Source organism: Anguilla rostrata, chromosome 15, assembly GCF_018555375.3.
Source record: "Anguilla rostrata isolate EN2019 chromosome 15, ASM1855537v3, whole genome shotgun sequence".
Lineage (NCBI taxonomy): Eukaryota > Metazoa > Chordata > Actinopteri > Anguilliformes > Anguillidae > Anguilla > Anguilla rostrata.
In genome coordinates, this window is record NC_057947.1 from 6,628,563 (window position 1) to 6,649,045 (window position 20,483).

At 38.8% G+C, this 20,483-nt stretch overlaps 1 protein-coding gene across 2 annotated transcripts; it reads left to right on the plus strand.

The window, feature by feature from the left end:
• The first annotated feature begins 811 nt into the window (after window positions 1-811).
• On the plus strand, window positions 812-11,079 carry LOC135241032 (anterior gradient protein 3-like). 2 transcript variants are annotated; one of them, XM_064311139.1, is made up of 10 exons: window positions 812-874; window positions 5,957-6,041; window positions 7,283-7,421; window positions 7,863-8,236; window positions 8,924-8,987; window positions 9,105-9,157; window positions 9,341-9,417; window positions 9,569-9,632; window positions 10,046-10,129; window positions 10,928-11,079. In XM_064311139.1, exons 4-10 carry the CDS (start codon window positions 7,879-7,881, stop codon window positions 10,978-10,980), a joined length of 753 nt encoding a protein of 250 aa, XP_064167209.1. In that variant the 5' UTR covers window positions 812-874; window positions 5,957-6,041; window positions 7,283-7,421; window positions 7,863-7,878; the 3' UTR covers window positions 10,981-11,079. The 2 variants fall into 2 exon arrangements, with proteins under 2 accessions (XP_064167209.1, XP_064167208.1); XM_064311138.1 differs by lacking the exon at window positions 7,283-7,421 and having other exon boundaries at window positions 813-874.
• Window positions 11,080-20,483: the final 9,404 nt, after the last annotated feature.

Below are 20,483 nucleotides of genomic sequence, written 5' to 3' on the forward strand. Positions count from 1 at the left end.
AGCTAGTTTATAGGAGATATAAATAATCGAATGGATAGACTATTGATCTGCTGTATGCCTTAATTCTAACACTTGTGTACCACACTAGGCTAACGTTAGCTATTTAATTTCAAAATATGCAATGGGACAAAGTAAGATAGCTACACAATAGGTTGCTGTTGTAAAATAGGCTTTGTGCCGAAATATTAGCCTATATTATGAAAAAAAAAAAAAAACAATCTGTTGAAAATATAACCATGAATTACATTCTTCAGTTTCGAATTCCTTGTTTGGGCTGCACATTTAATGGGCACTGATTTGCCAGTTTTGCGAGTCTTTAGACATTATGTGCGTTACAATTTCAAATACTTATCGTCACTATTACAAAGCCACATGATGATATACGAATTCCATGCCCATTTAAAACGAATCTGGCGCATGTTAAATCGTGATACATAAATAAAACTACGCTATAAGGAAATATATGTTGCATTTTTCCTTTTTGCAAAATCGTTTGCCGTTATCATTAAAATGAACGGAAACTGCCCCAGTCACACGCTGAATCGGCCCATAACTGCGCGCTCGGGTCAGATCTTTGCTCGGTGAGCTTTATAGCCTGATCTGACCGACCCCGTTCTGAGTTCGGCAGCTGATGTTATTTTCAAGGGTAGAAAGGATGCCAGGATGTCCCGTTTACATCATCGTGTAGCGGTACAAATTGAAACATAGAATAGTTTGTCTCTTTACTGGTTAATTATTTGTGCACCTGTGTGGAGGGAGGGGGGGGGGGGGCTTTATAAAAAGAGCCCAATACGAGTGTGCAAGAGAATAAACTGCTGCGGGACGTCAACAACCCACAAGTACGCTCTCACAACCCACGCCGAGGTGCCGAATGGTGAATTTGTTGTTTGATTTCTTGTTTGTTGTGCAACAGCGGAACCCGGATTCCTTGTTTGTTGTGCAACAGCGGAACCCGGCTGTTGTAACTAGTGTTGTGTAACTTGTTTGTTGCTCGCTGTATTGCTTAGGGGAAAACGGACAGAATTCCCCCCCAGCTCGTATTTAGTACGTGCGTGTGCGTGCGGGGGAGCGGGATTTCAGCCACTAAGCGGCGGTATGGTAGAGACGGAGTATTGCCTGCCAATGGTAACGCCTGCACCTCATCTTTTTTTGCCCACTGATGTGATTGTATTGGTGGGGAAATTAAGTGAACATTATCATTGCGAAGGTGTAATATAATTGAGTATTGCATGATAAATGATTGTATACCTTCAAGTAACCCTGCTGTGTATGCACTATTGCATTTCAGTCTAGAGGCAATACCTGGTATGATGGTCCTGATGCTCCTCCCACTGCACGCTGCAGCGTATTTTATGAATGTTTTCTATATAATTAAATGCTGTACTTGACCTACACTCAGTTGCTTAACCCTATTCGGACAGAAATATCTAAATTGGAGTGTTAAGCCAGAGGGTTGAGAGCTCCAACTAGGTAAAACTGCTGCTGTAGTTAGTACAGGCATAATATTTGGACCTGGTACTGGCTTACATTATTGCAAGGGGGTTGTGGGCCTAGTTTTGGCCTGGATGCATTCATCTGCTCCCAATCACCCCCCACCTGAACTGCATGGTGTGTGGCATCAGCACTGGTTATTTAAGATCACCTCCAGGTCCTCAGCATGGCCCAGTGCTTCATTGAGGCTGTTTGGGAGGGCGATGTGGACCCACTGCCAAAGGGTTTTTGACCGGAAACCGTCAGAGCAATGCATTGTGGACTAGGCTATCTGGGCCTGGGAGGCTCGCGTAGTCAGCCGCTGCCTGTCTGCCACATTTCCTTAGTGAGCAACTGCTCCTTGAGTGCGATAATGGATGTTGCTTTTTTTTGGCTGAGGTCGATGAGCACCTGCGATGCTTCTTCTTTCAGGGATGCCACCAGGCCGACACCCGCCTCCTGCCAGCTCCAGCCTGCTGCTTCTGCAGTGAACTGTGCCATTACATTACATTTATTTGGCAGACGCTTTTATCCAAAGCGACGTACAATGAGTGCATACCGGAGGTCATTGGAACAACTACAAAACGGGTCCGATAAGGTACAATACCAATTTTGTAACAGTTAGTCATAGCCATGAACACAATAAGTCCAGTTTACACAGTAAACATTACTCTGCGACCTAGCCTATGCTAAATCAAACTAGGAGGCATGACAAGCTACAACATCAAGATAGTGATACAAAGTACAATATAAGTGCTGGGTGGAGGTACGTATAACAAGAACGTGGCACAGGAGGTAGATGTGTCAAATTAGAGTGCTATAGAAACAAAGTAGTGAGATTTAAGTGATTAAAATTATCCCAGAGTGCTCTGCAGAGTGGTGATAATTAGTCCAGTTATAGTCTGAAGAGATGGGTCTTTAGACCACAGTGGAAAATGGGCAGTGACTGAGTGGTTCGTAGAGGAATGCGGAGTTTGTTCTACCACTGGGGAGCTAGGGTGGAGAAGCTCCATCATAGGGATGAGCGAGAACCATTCACCCGGATGGCGGGGTGCATGTCTCCCTGCTGCAGCTGAGCGGAGTGGTCTAGCTGGACTGTAGGATTGAATCGTGTCCTGTATGTAGGCGGGGCTTATCCGGTTTGCTGCAGTGTAGGCAAGAGTCAGGACTTTGAACCTGATCCTGGCAGACACTGTGCCAGGTACGCCTGCCAGCTCCCTCTTCAAAACCGCAGTACTTTTGGGAAAAGCAGTGCACTTACCCAGGCTGGCAGAGCTAGTGGAGGGTTCCCCAGGTCCGCAGCATCATAACTAGGGGATAGGAGATCTCCTGACCCATTAGGCAAGGGTAAGGGACTCCTTGGAAGTCCCTATAGCTTGCAGCGGGATCCCAGCAGTCTGGGCTTCCTAGCAAGGGCTATGGGATGAGACAATGGGGATTTCCCAATTTCGGGTGATGGGAGCAAAAGCTCCGCTAGCAAAGGTTAGTGGCTAGGCCCTGCACCCCACACCTGCTAACCCTGCCAGGGATTGTTTCCTGCTTAGTAGCACTGCAATTGCCACAGCATTTAGCACCCATTTTTGTCACGTTCTGCGCTGACTGAGAATGGCCGTCTCCCTGCACACGACAGTCCTCCCCTGCTGCCCCTGAGTTTTATTGAGAGAGTGGTTGGCTAGCTGACCTGTTCTGTTGGTCCTGTAATGCAGCTGCCAGTCTCTTTGACTTTTGCAATGCTGTCTCCACCTGCTTCCTAATTACCAGAGCAACATCTAATGACAAAGTGTCAGGTTCCAGTAAAAGTCCCTCTCTTAATTGTGTGCAGTTAGTTAACTGATCTAAGATCAGCTCATCCCGTAGGGCTCCTAAATGACAATGGACCACCTTTTCCTGTAGCGCTACTAGATACAGTGTGATTGGCTCACCCGTCCATTACGTGCGTTGCTGGCCATTGGCTATTACCAGAGCTGAAGTGCTCTGTGAGAGCTGCATGAGTACTTGCTGCTGGGTCATATCCCCACCTAGTGGTGTGCTTCAGTAAATTCATCATTTCTTCCTACAATTGAATAAAACTTACTCAGCTCATACCACAGCAGGCTGTTCATTGTGTGACCCAGCTAATCCACAAATTGTGCACGTAACTCACATAGTTACCTGTTCTTCACATAGCGATAGCGCTCTTTAAGTAGGCACCTGCTGTGACCTAATGTCACAAAAGCAAGTGGTGTTCTGACATCCACCACACACAGTGGGCTCCAGAATTATTGGCACCCTTAATAAAAATGAAGAAAAAAGGCTGCATATAATAAATGACACAGATAATAATCTATATGTTATGTTCAAACATATGGGAAAACTATATACTTTTATTTCAATACATTTACTCTCATGCTTCAATATTTCTTTATTAAGTAATCTGTTTTTTTTCTGAAAACCAAAGGTGCCATAATTATTGGAACCGCTAACAATTATTGTAAGTGAAATCATACAAAATGAAATTGGAAAAACGATTTTACTTAATTTAGTTCATCTCAGTCTAAAGGAACTATATTGTGTAATTCCATCACTTCCAGTTTCACTAGAGAATAAAAATGAGGTAACAAGCATACAAAATCCCTTTGTCATCCATCAGCATGGGAAAAGCTGAATAATTGTCAATTCGGAAGAGACCGGTGGTAATTTACTGTCACAAGTATGGTAATTTGGGTATTTGGGTCCATAAACACAAACCCAAAGATATCATTGATTCTGAAAAGTTCTACATGGAGCAATGGTCAAAAATCCCTCCAAATGTGTTCTCTAACCTTATCACAAATTATAGGAAAAGACTCGTGGCTGTCATCTTTGCCAGGGCTGTTTTCACAAAGTATTAAACCAGGGGTGCCAATAATTGTGGAACCTGTTTTTTGGGGAAATATTTTTTTTATTAAAAAAATTAAAGACTCAATAACTTTTATTTTTTAGTTCAGCATTTTTTTAAGCATTTTTGTGCATATTTATCAAGGGGGGCAATAATTCTGGAGCCCACTGCATACACAGACATCCATACATCCATTTCTGACCGCTTGGTCCAAGTCAGGGTCGCGGTAGCAAACAAAGCAGCCCAGGGGCCTCAGTTATAAAACGGACTTATGATCAGTTTTGATCTTAAGTATGACTTACGCAGAAAACCACATATAAGTAGTTATTTATAAAACCTTACTTTGACGGGGAAATGATCTTATCTCTACGCAAAGTCTAGACTTGACGCAAGTGATTTTCCTGCTGGTTATGTAGGGGTATTGCAGTTTGGGACGCACATGCGTCCAAGCCTGTGGTGAACTTTGCATTAGCTTTTTGCTGCCCCACCTCATTCACTGCAGTGGTGACACACTCCCAAGCTACCTGTTTGGCTTTGTTTGTTAACCCACTATTTAGTCCACCGAATAATACGTGTTGCCTGTCTTCAATCTCCTCTACCATCTTCACATCTTCCAAAAAGTTTGCTTTTCTCTTTTGGTTCATGGTTATTCCTGACTAAACCCTCATTTGTGCTACATTATATAAGGGGAAATCATTGATTGTAAGGCATGTTCAGGTGCCGTTTAAGTTAATTTGAGATTTATAGATCACAGGTGCGTAAGTTACAAATGGGCTTCTTAGAACCTGCATAAGCAAGGTTTTTTATTCCCAGTATCTTTTATGAATCGAACGTAAGCACACCGTCAGAAATGATCTTAAGACTAAGTTCAAGTATAAATCTAAGAACATTTTTATAAATGAGGCCCCAGATGTCCCTCTCTCCAGCGAATTCCTCTGGGGGGATCTCAGGCCAGCCGGTGGGTATAATCTCTCCAGCGTGTCCTGGGTCTGCCCCTGGGTCTCCTCCCAGCTGGACATGCCCGGAACGCCTCCAAAGGGGCGAATGGATGAGCGAACCGAGTCAACTGACTTCTATGAACGTGGAAGAGCAGCGGGTGCGCTGTGAGCGCAAGGAGAGTCAGCTCCGCCACCCTGCGGAGAAACTCCATTTCGGGCGCTTGTATTCGCCATCTCACTCTTTCGGGACACTACCCATAGCTGGTGACCGTAGGTGAGAGTAGGGATGAAGATTGACTGGTAAATCGAGAGCTTTGCCTTTTGGCTCAGCCCCTTCACCATCACCGTCCGATACAATGCCCGCATTACTGCAGCTGCTGCACCTACACACAGTCAGACACGCCAAATTGCACACAAAAGCATACACGTCAACTTACTTAACTTACGCATACACGCACGCACACAGAGAGATGGACATACACACACAGACAAACAGTCACACAAACACACACGCATGCACATGCACACAGACAGACAGACATACACACACACACCGACAGACAGACACACACAGACAGTCACACAGACACTCACACACACACTCAGTCACACACAGGCACACACACACACACACACACACAGAGTAATGGATTCGCAAACTGAGGTGTATGCGGCTGGGTCTGTTTGACAGGGTGGAGCGGAAGAGCAAGTTCCCCAGTATACCATTCACAGATCATACTCGCTGAGCGTCAGTTTGCTGCTCAGACCAGGAACAGGTGAGAGACACTCTTCTAATCTCCTGTTTATCTGTATGTCCACAGCTGTCTGTCTGTCTGTCCGTCCCTCTGTATTATCGGTTCTTTGTCTAGCTGAACTCCTGTCTGTCTGTCTGTCCGTTTGGCCGTCTCTTTCGGCTGTCAAATATTCTGTATCCGCAATCTGCCTGTGCGCGTAGGTTTCCGTGTGTAGGCCTTTGTTGGTGGCTTAAAGTAAGGTTCGTCTCTACCCACCATTGCTGAGTTTTCAAAGAAGGACAGAACGTATAAGCTAAAGCTATGCACACTACCAGTAATGCATATCGCTGATACAACCCACCTGTTTCACTGTGTAATGTACAGACTTGTTTGGGGTGTGGCATCCATGAATGGTTATCACTCTGTTTGAGTTTATTTTTTGCCCGTAAGTGATTCACCTTTTTCCCCTGTCAGCTCACAGTAAACCTCTAGTGAATGTAATCTCTGTCAATCTCACTAGCAGTCAGTTTGATGATGTTAACATATTTACAAGTGCTGATGGCCCCTGTTCACTGCCGCACCATTAAGTCTTCGGTGCTGTATGTATGTTTGTACGCCGCTATACGTTTTAGGTTATAGACAGGATGTTGCGGGCTCTATTTTTCCAGTCGGGGCATTGCATGGGCGGCGAGCTGCCAAAGTGGAATTTTCATCGTGGATTCAGACGCGCCTGAGCCCGTCCGGTAGTTCGGCGTCTCGACGTGCACCGAAGTCGTGCTGTCGGGAGTGTGAACCGGAGATCGGGCGGCCCCGCTGCGATCTTTATGTCAGTGCAGTCTGTGATTCACGCCTCGCCCGCCTGCTCAGACCAGGTCTGCGGTGCAGGTAGCAGCACAGCGTATTCCAAGCTGCTAGTCGCGAGGCTTTCCCAACCGATGTGCGCATGATCATAACGTGTTCAACCGCCAATCAACCCGTGGTCCCAGGGTTACTGTATTCCATTCTTTTTCTTATACCCATCTGTAATGAGAAGAATGGCAATAAATGCAACTTGAACAATCTTTTCATTTTAATTGCGTGACTGTAGTTAAAATGAAAGGTACACACAAGCTAAATGTATTAACTGCATTTGTTATGTCCTCCCAAGAAAATTTATCATGGTGGTTGAGCTTGAGGTTCCAGATATTCTTACATGATGACTTTACTCCTCCCGCACAAGAACGTCAGTTTTTTTTTTGGGAGAATCTTCTTCTGATGAGTATGCCTTTGTCTTCCCCTTGCAGTGGTAGACCACTGAAATTGGCAGTACACCAGGGAACGAAGTGCAAGGCTCTTAATGGGAATGAATGACTATGATGGAATCCAGCAGCAACACACACCTACTGATTAAATATATTCGGCCTAATTCAGCCCATTTTCCAGGTGCGCCGCACACCGTGAGCTGTGCGCTCCTCGCCTCTGGCCACGAAAATGATCAAATTCAGCAGCTGCTCCCAGTGCACTTCTCCTCTGTGCCCATGCACCCGCCTTGCACCATTTATTCCTCAAAATAGAACCCTACACGTGAAACACCTGGAAGTTTCAAATATAGTAAAAAAAAAAACAAAAAAAAAAGGCCATCCCCTTTATATAACTTTTTTTTTGTTGTTGCAGTTTTTGGGTGTTGTGGAATATAACACAGAAAGGTCTGGATATGATAGTGATTTAAAAGTTGATAAACCTTACCTTAGTATTCACCAAAACAGAATAAATGCTTTAAAAAACAAATTCACCCTCCCAGTGACTGCCCTTGTGTGAGGCAGAATCTAGAAGGAGACGTGCTCATGGTTTTGGTCCCGTTTGGCTCCCTCTGTTCTCTTCCAGCGCCCCTGTTTGAACGATGAAGGCCATGCTCCACGCTTTCAGTTTCTTCCTGATCTGTGTGTTGGCCTACTACGTCGCCGTGGTCATCCAGAGGGAAGAGAAGCAGTCCCCGGGGAAGCACAGCGAGAGCCCCCGCAGGAGCCAGAAGGCCAGCGGCTCCGCCCCTGCGCCGGTGGAAGAGCCCCCGCTGTCACTCCGAGATGCGGAACGCCAGGCAGATGTGCCGGTTGGAGACCCCGCGGCGGAAGAAGAGAACCAGCAGCTGCCGTCGCTCCAAGGCGTGACGACGGCTCCAGACCACGACGCAGATGTGCCGGACGAAGTTCCCGGGGGTCAAGAAGAGGAGAACCAGCAGCCACACCCCCTGGCCCGAGGTTCTTTTTTTCTTTATTCCCTAAAAACATGCGTTCATGATGATAGCAGTGCGGCTAAGCATCTGAATGTGCTTAAACATCTGCCTGGACCTGTGAGTGTGTTAAAAGCCCGAGTTTAGTTGTTTGTCTTGCATCCAGGGGCGCCGTATCGGGGGGGAGAGTTAGGAGGATTCCAAGAGCCTTGATCGACAGCGGTCCTCAAAGAATATTAGAACACAGGATTTTCTGGGTTGGTGGGGCCCAATGTGAGATCTTTTCATGGGGCCCAGCATCCCTGGTGGTACCCCTGAGTACATGTATAGCATTCACATTCTCTTTTGCAGCAAGAATCAAAATGTGTTAATGTTTATAACCTCACATGCTAGTTGTAATATTACAGCACAAAATTGGTTAATCAAGTAAGCATACATCAGTCTACACACATTCAACTGCTAGATATGCACAGATATGCTAGATATACTAACCATAGCAGGCCTGAGGCTTAGTGAAGGAATTTGACTTTTTTCAGTACATTTTGTTCTCCTCTCTGCCTCATGTCGCTGGATAACTTATCTTACCTTATCGGCCGCAATATTCATTACCCGCGCACTTGTCAAATCTAAAATAGTTTCATCTGATTTCTTTAAAAAAAAAAAAAAGTATTTTGGTATTGCACAATGTGAACTCTGACGTACGTTTTTTTCTCAGGCTGGGGTGCCGACATTGACTGGGTCGAGACGTATGAGGAAGGCCTCAAGGTGGCCAAAGCCAGGTGCTAAACATGCTAATGGGGGCGTAACTTTATCTGGGCCTTTCAATGCACTCACTTCATTGACTTCAGTATAAAGAAGAGATGCATGTTGCTGACTCAGCTGTCTCCACTCTGCAGCCAGAAACCTCTTATGGTCATTCACCACCTGGAAAATTGTCCCGTATGCAAAGGTAAGCGGGCCTTCTCGTGCCATTAATTTCACTACGCCACAGAGAGGTGCAGCACCTTTGAGTAACTTTGGGTGTACTGTCATGAGTAAGGTAAAGTAAGGTAAAACAATGTTGTATTTACAAGTGTTTAACATTGCTTATGACTATGCAATATCATTTTTTCCTGATTCATATTATTACCAGACTTGAAAGCAGCGTTCTCCAGCCATGAGGAGATTCAGAGGATGGCGAAGGAGGACTTCATCATGTTTAACCTGGTGGTGAGTCTTCCTGCGCACATGCACGACAGATGGACAGCCCTTTGCGCTGAGTGTGAGATGGCGGCCCACTTCCTGCTCCCCCTGCCTCCCCTGCCCCGCTCACCTGTCTCGCCCCCCCCCCTTGTCCCCCTTCTCCATGTCTCACCAACAGCACGAGACCGAAGACCGCAATCTCGCCCCTGACGGCTACTATGTTCCCAGGATCCTTTTCATCGGTGAGATGCTTCGGCCATTAGTTATCCTATCAATCATGAGCTCCTGACGAATGTAAATTACAATCTAAATGGCATAAATAGTCATAATAATTGTTAACAATCAATCAGTGTTCCTTGCACTGTGGTGTCTCTGGGAGTTCCTTTGAGGAATTAAATGTACTACATTGGAAATATGTTGACTCCAAGAAAAAATATAATAACATATTTCAGAGCAGTACAATAAAATTGCAATGTCTAAAAGAAGCAATACTTTTTTGCAGTAATTTGCAAAATGTTTACATGTTCTGATACCATATCTATTCTGATACATTTTCAAATTTTTTCCATTTCTGTAAGTGTTGCAGTGCACTGGGACTGTTATTTTGAGGCCCCTGGGATGCTGGGTAAATTTGTTTTATATTTCTTCTCTCTAGACCCAGCAATGGTGATCAGAGCTGATATCGCTACAAAGAGCGAGAACTACAGATACAGCTACACACATAACGATATGCAGCTATGTAAGTACTGTTTAACATTCTGTAGTGTTGGACTCACAGTTTAAAGTGTAGGCTTATGATGCGGGGAGGTTAACCCTGGATCATATCACTGCAGAGCAACAGAGTCTTAAAAGACTGGCATGGCAGAAGACTACAGCCCTCCTGTATATATATATATATATACATATATATACACACTGTTTTTATTTCAGGTCTTGTGAATTTGCCACAGGCTCTGATTATGCAGCACTGCCACTAATGAGCAAACAATGGAGTATAGAAGTGTTTGAGAAATGAAGGTCAGGACAAAAGATGCCAGCTGTGTGTTTGAGTAGAATCACTTTTGTCCCATAAATGGCATTTAAAATTACAAGATGAAGAAATCTCTCTCTCTTAACCTAAAAAAAAAAGATTAATCGATCAAACTCTGCTGACTTTAGTTTTTCTACACATTTTCACGCCAACATTGGTTTGGGCTTACCCAGGACATTTGTTAAACAAGTTCATTACTAATAAAAATAAAATAAAAAATAAAAGTCTTTAGAGAAGCCTCACTTCTCACAATGACTCTGAAGCTCGAGAGCAGAGGGATGTTTCAGGTGTGTCACACCTGCCAGGGTAAAGAGAGGTGGACAGACCAGTTGGACGGAATGCGTGTGTGCGTTTGTTTCTGTAGACACACGCCCTGTATTTCGTCTCCCTCCTGTCTGAAGAGCTCAGATTCTTCTCTGCGCAATTCTGTTACGTCAATTCTGATCGACACACGGGTGGCGCTCATGTGCCCAAATTTGTGTTTTTCTGTGCTCTTCGCTTCTGCAGTGATGGAAAACATGAAGAAAGCGAAGACACCTCCTGAACAATCTGAACTGTAGCCTCCCTCCCAGTGGCTCGCCACCATCAGCACCAGCTAGCAGAAGCCCAGGGAATCTTTCTGGCTTTGTCCGTAGATAATAAATGTATTTCAAAAGGTCCATGTTCAGTTTATTTGTCAAGTGGAGCTCCTGGTGTTTACAATCCATTTCTGAGACCAAAAGCAGTCTTTCATGGAACAACTCAGACATAATAGCATAAATGCCTATTAACAAGTTGAAGGAAATAATATTCATGATACATAACTATTATCCCTCTCTCAGAAAAAATGAAAATGGAGTAATTCTGAAAAGTAAGTCTTTAATATTTGCTGTTTTTACAGAAATTATTCAGAAATAATGGATGGAACCAAAACCTGTGCTAAATACTATGGTCAGGGTGTAATTCACTTCTAGTTATACACTGTGTTTATGCTGTAGTTTTGTGAATAGTGCTCTTGTCCTGGGCAACTTAAAATCCCACAACATTGGTGATCTGCAATGTGCACAGCTAGATTTTAACTGAGGTAAAGACATTCTTATATATTCACTGGCTATACAAAGAAGTGTGCTCACAGGAACAGCAGAAGCAACCTTTCTAGGATTCAAGCATATAGCTTTCAGGACAAAGATGTGATGTTCTTCAACTATTGCCTACTGCACAATTTTTCTTTTTCTTTCTTTTTTTTTTACTATTGGAATAGACATAGACATGGAATAGATTTCAGTCAAAGAAAAGCAATTCGGGAAAGTTCTGAACAGAATAAAAAATAACATGGAGCTCAACACCGCAAACCATCGGAATTTAGCATCTTTGAAAAATGTACTTTTCCCACCCTACTTTTTGGAGTTGTAAGTTCAATTTCAGGCAACATAGGTCTCTAAAAAACATTCAACCAACTCATGAGATAAACGGCTAAATGGCCAACTGAGGTGCATTTGCATAAATGTAAGGTAAAAGCTAATAGCATAAAGGTATGCTTAAAATGTTTGTATCGCAATTGCGCTTTGAATGTAGGCTATAATTTCACAATCTTTACCATCAAAAGTATAGAACACAAAATAATCCGATAAAAATGCTACACTTTTACCACATGGTGGCGCCGATGACCACAAACCTTAATTTAGGCCTTTTACCTGTAATTTCCTACCCACTTGCAGCATCTTCAAATGCAGTTTTTCTATAATAACGACAACGGATCTATGTATTCATGCGGTGCAGTTCTGTGACATGGCAAATTTCTCTCAGTCACATAGGCAACCGATGATAAAACATTAACGTAATTTCAACTATCAAGACAAAAGCGACTTGTGAGCTCATAAAACTAACAGGCTGAGAGCTATGCCATACAGCACACGAAGCACGTTAAATGTTAATATTAAACCGCATTTTGTTCAAACAGTAAGCTAATTATTTTTGGAAGTGAAAGCTGATACACCAAATAGACTGTGCAGTCAAAGAAATGGGTTACGTTCTCCCAGATAAATAAATAAATAAATAAATCGGCTCGCCATGGGTTAAAATTCGGTTGACGTGTTGTTAAACAGAACTTGAAAAGCACGGTGTCCAGCATTTCATAGGCGCACTCGTTCCAGGGAAGCCACAACTAAATAACGCAAGTATTCTTCTCAAAACTCGTAGTCAGTTGCCTTTATCAACAAGCGGAGACAGTGGACAGAGGAAGGAAAATGCGCGTCTGTTCTCAGTAACACTTCTTCCTAGAGAGTGACGGAAAAGGACGTCTTCGAAAAGCATACAGCGCAGAAAATATAATCCTCGTTTGAACTGAAAGATAGATATTTTATCATCAAAAAATTTTAGATTTATATTTTTATCTATGCAACTAGCCTACTGTATATGCAATATTATTATAATTAAATGTGGCCACGTTGTCATTTTGCGGAGGAAAAGTAAAAGAGCAAGTAAGCAGATGCAAAGAGCTAAGAGGATTTGAAGCTGGACTAGAACCCGCGAGCTTCGAAGGAGATTAAATATGATCGTTGTTTTATTTTAGGCAGCTCAGACGCATTTAGTGATGCTTGCGTTTCTATCACGTACATGTTAAAAGTCAGGTTAATATCACAACTCTTTCGGAGGTCTCTGCGCTTGCAGAGAAACGTAGAAAGGAAAATATATGTCGGACTAATTCAAGTCTTTCAAATGTGAATGGTTTAAATATATAAGAAAATATTCTTCCACCAGTTTGAAGAGGCTGGATATCGTCGCTTGGATGAAAGGGTGAGGTTAAAATCATATAGACACGATTTGTCGGACAGTAGTGCCATCTGATAGGCTATGTACAGAAGTGAGCACCTCATTTGTAAAACTAGTCTTGGGTCTAAGCGTGCTATTATCACATTGAGAAAGTGTGTATTCTTATCCAGTAGTAAATTAATCATATAGCTTGTCTTAGTGGAAGTTCAAGATCAAGTTAAGTGGGCATACACCGCATCGAGTCATATGTTTTGTGTGGGCTTATTTTCACTCACGTGTTTTTGAGATTCAGTTTTTAAATTCTGCTGTCTTCTCTTCTCCGCACAGGTGATTACAGAAATGGTGCACATCCTAGCGCGAGCCTACAAACCCGCAAAATTGGATCTATTTATAAGCTATATTCAGCTGCAATTAGTGATTTAAGAAAGAAAGAAAGCAAGAAGTAAAGAAAAATGAAAAACCTGCTCACGACCTTGCTTATCCTCTCTCTACACCCGGTGAGTTTCAATTCGTTTGAGTCATTAAGAGAACTGTCTATCCTTGTACGATAATTACTGACAAGCATCTAAGATTTGTAAGTCATGGCAATAATTATATTAACAGCTGTTGATCAATAAAATAAATTAAAAAAACAAACGAGGAACGTGCACGATGTAACAAATTCTACAAAGCTGCCTGATGCCAGGGAGAAATAGCTACTGTAAGGGCGTTCTATAGCCTATATGGCGTTAATTTTTCCATTGTCCCTAAAACTGCCGAATTTATGCATTGGAATTAATGAATTGCATTTTTAAAAATTTAGCATTATTTTCACATTTTGGACATAAGCCTATAGCCTTGTATTTTTCTGATTTTCCAGTGACATATTCCTTCCAAAAAAGTCTTCAAACACATTGTTGCTCATTTATTTCACCGGGGTTGTTCAATAAAGATGATTTCCTATTGATCCAAATCAATTAATTGCATTTTTACATTTGTTGCATTATTTTCACATTTTGGACATAAGTCTATAGCCTTATGTATTTTTCTGATTTTCCACTGACACTGATTTTTCTCCAGAAAAGTCTTCAAACACATTGTTGCTCATTTCTTTCACTGTGGTTGTTCAATAAAGATGATTTCCCATGCATTGGAATTAATGAATTGCATTTTTAAAAATTTAGCATTATTTTCACATTTTGGACATAAGCCTATAGCCTTATGTATTTTTCTGATTTTCCACGGACATATATTTCTTCCAAAAAAGTCTTCAAACATATTGTTACTCATTTATTTCACCGGGGTTGTTCAATAAAGATGATTTCTTATTGATCCAAATCAATTAATTGCATTATTACATTTTTTGCATTATTTTCACATTTTGGACATAAGTCTATAGCCTTATGTATTTTTCTGATTTTCCACTGACATATATTTCTTCCAAAAAAGTCTTCAAACACATTGTTGCTCATTTATTTCACCGGGGTTGTTCAATAAAGATGATTTCCCATGCATTGGAATTAATGAATTGCATTTTTAATTTATGCATTATTTTCACATTTTGGACATAAGCCTATAGCCTTATGTATTTTTCTGATTTTCCACTGACATGATTTTCTTCCAAAAAGTCTTCAAACACATTGTTGCTCATTTATTTCACTGGGTTGTTCAATAAAGGTGATTTCCATGCTTGGAATCAATAATTGCATTTTTAATTTATGCATTATTTTCACATTTTGGACATAGCCTATAGCCTTATGTATTTTTCTAATTTTCCACTGACACAGATTTTATCCAGAAAAGTCTTCAAACACATTGTTGCTCATTTATTTCATTGTGGTTGCTCAATAAAGGTGATTTTCCATTGCATGGAATTAATGAATTGCATTTTTAAAAATTTAGCATTATTTTCACATTTTGGACATAAGCCTATAGCCTTATGTATTTTTTTGAGTTTTCACTGACATATATTTCTTCCAAAAAAGTCTTCAAACACATTGTTACTAATTTATTTCACCCGGGTTGTTCAATAAAGATGATTTCCTATTGATCCAAATCAATTAATTGCATTTTTACATTTATTGCATTATGTTCACATTTTGGACAGAAGCCTATAGCCTTATGTATTTTTCTGATTTTCCACTGACACTGATTTTTCTCCAGAAAAGTCTTCAACACATTGTTGCTCATTTATTTCAACGGGGTTGTTCAATAAAGGTGATTTCCCATGCATTGGAATTAATGAATTGCATTTTTAAAGATTTAGCATTATTTTCACATTTTGGACATAAGCCTATAGCCTTATGTATTTTTCTGATTTTCCACTGACATATATTTCTTCCAAAAAAGTCTTCAAACACATTGTTGCTCATTTATTTCACCGTGGTTGTTCAATAAAGATGATTTTCCATTGATCCAAATCAATTAATTGCATTTTTTAATTTATTGCATTATTTTCACATTTTGGACATAAGCCTATAGCCTTATGTATTTTTCTGATTTTCCACTGACATATATTTCTTCCAAAAAAGTCTTCAAACACATTGTTACTCATTTATTTCACCGGGTTGTTCAATAAAGATGATTTCCTATTGATCCAAATCAATTAATTGCATTTTTACATTTATTGCATTATTTTCACATTTTGGACATAAGCCTATAGCCTTATGTATTTTTCTGATTTTCCACTGACATATATTTCTTCCAAAAAAGTCTTCAAACACATTGTTGCTCATTTATTTCACCGGGGTTGTTCAATAAAGATGATTTCCCATGCATTGGAATTAATGAATTGCATTTTTTAATTTATTGTATTTTTTTCACATTTTGGACATAAGCCTATAGCCTTATGTATTTTTCTGATTTTCCACTGACATATATTTCTTCCAAAAAAGTCTTCAAACACATTGTTACTCATTTATTTCACCGGGGTTGTTCAATAAAGATGATTTCCTATTGATCCAAATCAATTAATTGCATTTTTACATTTATTGCATTATTTTCACATTTTGGACATAAGCCTATAGCCTTATGTATTTTTCTGATTTTCCACTGACATATATTTCTTCCAAAAAAGTCTTCAAACACATTGTTGCTCATTTATTTCACTGTGGTTGTTCAATAAAGGTGATTTCCCATGCATTGGAATTAATGAATTGCATTTTTAAAGATTTAGCATTATTTTCACATTTTGGACATAAGCCTATAGCCTTATGTATTTTTCTGATTTTCCACGGACATATATTTCTTCCAAAAATGTCTTCAAACATATTGTTACTCATTTATTTCACTGGGGTTGTTCAATAAAAATGATTTCCTATTGATCCAAATCAATTAATTGCATTTTTACATTTGTTGCATTATTTTCACATTTTGGAGATAAGTCTATAGCCTTATGTATTTTTCTGATTTTCCACTGACATATATTTCTTCCAAAAAAGTCTTCAAACACATTGTTGCTCATTTATTTCACCGGGGTTGTTCAATAAAGGTGATTTCTCATGCGTTGGAATCAATTAATTGCATTTTTTAATTTATTGCATTATTTTCACATTTTGGACATAAGCCTATAGCCTTATGTATTTTTCTGATTTTCCACTGACACTGATTTTTCTCCAGAAAAGTCTTCAAACACATTGTTGCTCATTTATTTCATTGTGGTTGTTCAATAAAGGTGATTTCCCATGCATTGGAATTAATGAATTGCATTTTTAAAAATTTAGCATTATTTTCACATTTTGGACATAAGCCTATAGCCTTATGTATTTTTCTGATTTTCCACGGATATATATTTCTTCCAAAAAAAAGTCTTCAAACACATTGTTGCTCATTTATTTCACCGGGTTGTTCAATAAAGATGATTTCCTATTGATCCAAATCAATTAATTGCATTTTTACAATTTTTGCATTATTTTCACATTTTGGACATAAGCCTATAGCCTTATGTTATTTTTCTGATTTTCCACTGACATATTTTCTCCAAAAAGTCTTCAAACACATTGTTGCTCATTTATTTCACCGGGGTTGTTCAATAAAGATGTTTTTCCCATGCATTGGAATAAATGAATTGCTTTTTTTAATTTTATGCATTATTTTCACATTTTGGACATAAGCCTATAGCCTTATGTATTTTTCTGATTTTCCACTGACATATATTTCTTCCAAAGAAGTCTTCAAACACCTTGTTCTCATTTATTTCACCGGGGTTGTTCAATAAAGATGATTTCCTATTGATCCAAATCAATTAATTGCATTTTAACTTTTTTTGCATTATTTTCACATTTTGGACATAAGCCTATAGCCTTATGTATTTTTCTGATTTTCCACTGACATATTTTTTCCAAAAAGTCTTCAAACACATTGTTGCTCATTGTATTTCACTGGGTTGTTCAATAAGATGATTTCCCATGCATTGGAATTAATGAATTGCATTTTTAAAATTTAGCATTATTTTCACATTTTGGACATAAGCCTATAGCCTTATGTATTTTTCTGATTTTCCACTGACATATATTTTTCCAAAAAAGTCTTCAAACACATTGTTACTCATTTATTTCACCGGGTTGTTCAATAAAGATGATTTTCCATTGATGCAATCAATTAATTGCATTTTTACATTTTGCATTATTTTCACATTTGGACATAAGCCTATAGCCTTATGTATTTTTCTGATTTTCCACTGACATGATTTTTCTTCCAAAAAGTCTTCAAACACATTGTTGCTCATTTATTTCACCGTGGGTTGTTCAATAAAGATGATTTCCCATGCATTGGAATTAATGAATTGCATTTTAAAAATTTTAGCATTATTTTCACATTTGGACATAAGCCTATAGCCTTATGTATTTTTCTGATTTTCCACTGACAATATTTCTTCCAAAAAAGTCTTCAAACACATTGTTACTCATTTATTTCACCGGGTTGTTCAATAAAGATGATTTCCTATTGATCCAAATCAATTAATTGCATTTTTACATTTATTGCATTATTTTCACATTTTGCTCATTTATTTCACTGGGTTGTTCAATAAAGTGATTTCCATGATTGGAATTAATAATTGCATTTTTAAATTTAGCATTATTTTCACATTTTGGACATAAGCCTATAGCCTTATGTATTTTTCTGATTTTCCACTGACATATATTTCTCCAAAAAGTCTTCAAACACATTGTTGCTCATTTATTTCACCGGGTTGTTCAAAAAAGATGATTTCCATGACCAAATTAATGAATTGCATTTTAAAATTTAGCATTATTTTCACATTTTGGACATAAGCCTATAGCCTTATGTATTTTTCTGATTTTCCACTGACATATATTTCTTCCAAAAAAGTCTTCAAACACATTGTTGCTCATTTATTTCACCGGGGTTGTTCAATAAAGATGATTTCCTATTGATCCAAATCAATTAATTGCATTTTTACATTTATTGCATTATTTTCACATTTTGGACATAAGCCTATAGCCTTATGTATTTTTCTGATTTTCCACTGACATATATTTATTCCAAAAAAGTCTTCAAACACATTGTTGCTCATTTATTTCACCGGGGTTGTTCAATAAAGATGATTTCCCATGCATTGGAATTAATGAATTGCATTTTTAAAATTTAGCATTATTTTCACATTTTGGACATAAGCCTATAGCCTTATGTATTTTTCTGATTTTCCACTGACATATATTTCTTCCAAAAAAGTCTTCAAACACATTGTTGCTCATTTATTTCACCGGGGTTGTTCAATAAAGATGATTTCCTATTGATCCAAATCAATTAATTGCATTTTTACATTTTTGCATTATTTTCACATTTTGGACATAAGCCTATAGCCTTATGTATTTTTCTGATTTTCCACTGACATATTTTCTTCCAAAAAAGTCTTCAAACACATTGTTGCTCATTTATTTCACCGGGGTTGTTCAATAAAGATGATTTCCCATGCATTGGAATTAATGAATTGCATTTATAAAAATTTAGCATTATTTTCACATTTTGGACATAAGCCTATAGCCTTATGTATTTTTCTGATTTTCCACTGACATATTTCTTACAAAAAAGTCTTCAAACACATTGTTGCTCATTTATTTCACCGGGGTTTTTCAATAAAGTGATTTCCCATGCATTCAAATCAATAATTGCATTTTTACATTTATTGCATTATTTTCACATTTTGGACATAAGCCTATAGCCTTATGTATTTTTCTGATTTTCCACTGACATATATTTCTTCCAAAAAAGTCTTCAAACACATTGTTGCTCATTTATTTCACCGGGGTTGTTCAATAAAGATGATTTTCCATTGATCCAAATCAATTAATTGCATTTTTTAATTTATTGCATTATTTTCACATTTTGGACATAAGCCTATAGCCTTATGTATTTTTCTGATTTTCCACTGACATATTTCTTCCAAAAAAGTCTTCAAACACATTGTTGCTCATTTATTTCACTGTGGTTGTTCAATAAAGGTGATTTCCCATGCATTGGAATTAATGAATTGCATTTTTAATTTTGCATTATTTTCACATTTTGGACATAAGCCTATAGCCTTATGTATTTTTCTGATTTTCCACTGACATATATTTCTTCCAAAAAGTCTTCAAACACATTGTTGCTCATTTATTTCACCGGGGTTGTTCAATAAAGATGATTTCCATTGCATGAATCAATTAATTGCATTTTTAATTATTTGCATTATTTTCACATTTTGGACATAAGCCTATAGCCTTATGTATTTTTCTGATTTTCCACTGACATATATTTCTTCCAAAAAGTCTTCAAACACATTTGGCTCATTTATTTCACCGGGTTGTTCAATAAGGTGATTTCCATGCATTGGAATTAATGAATTGCATTTTTAAAATTTGCATTATTTTTCACATTTTGGACATAAGCCTATAGCCTTATGTATTTTTCTGATTATCCACTGACATATATTTCTCTCAAAAAAGTCTTCAAACACATTGTTGCTCATTTATTTCACCGTGGTTGTTCAATAAAGATGATTTCCATGATCAATCAATTAATTGCATTTTTAATTTGTTGCATTATTTTCACATTTTGGACATAAGCCTATAGCCTTATGTATTTTTCTGATTTTCCACTGACATATATTTCTTCCAAAAAAGTCTTCAAACACATTGTTGCTCATTTATTTCACCGGGGTTGTTCAATAAAGATGATTTCCCATGCATTGGAATTAATGAATTGCATTTTTACATTTATTGCATTATTTTCACATTTTGGACATAAGCCTATAGCCTTATGTATTTTTCTGATTTTCCACTGACATATATTTCTTCCAAAAAAGTCTTCAAACACATTGTTGCTCATTTAT

Coding starts and splice junctions, on each gene's coding strand:
- LOC135241032 (XM_064311139.1), top strand. CDS start 7,879: ATGAAGGCCATGCTCCACGCTTTCAGTTTCTTCCTGATCTGTGTGTTG. Junction 9,418..9,568: donor TCATCATGTTTAACCTGGTG/GTGAGTCTTCCT, acceptor TCTCACCAACAG/CACGAGACCGAAGACCGCAA. Junction 10,130..10,927: donor ACATAACGATATGCAGCTAT/GTAAGTACTGTT, acceptor TCGCTTCTGCAG/TGATGGAAAACATGAAGAAA.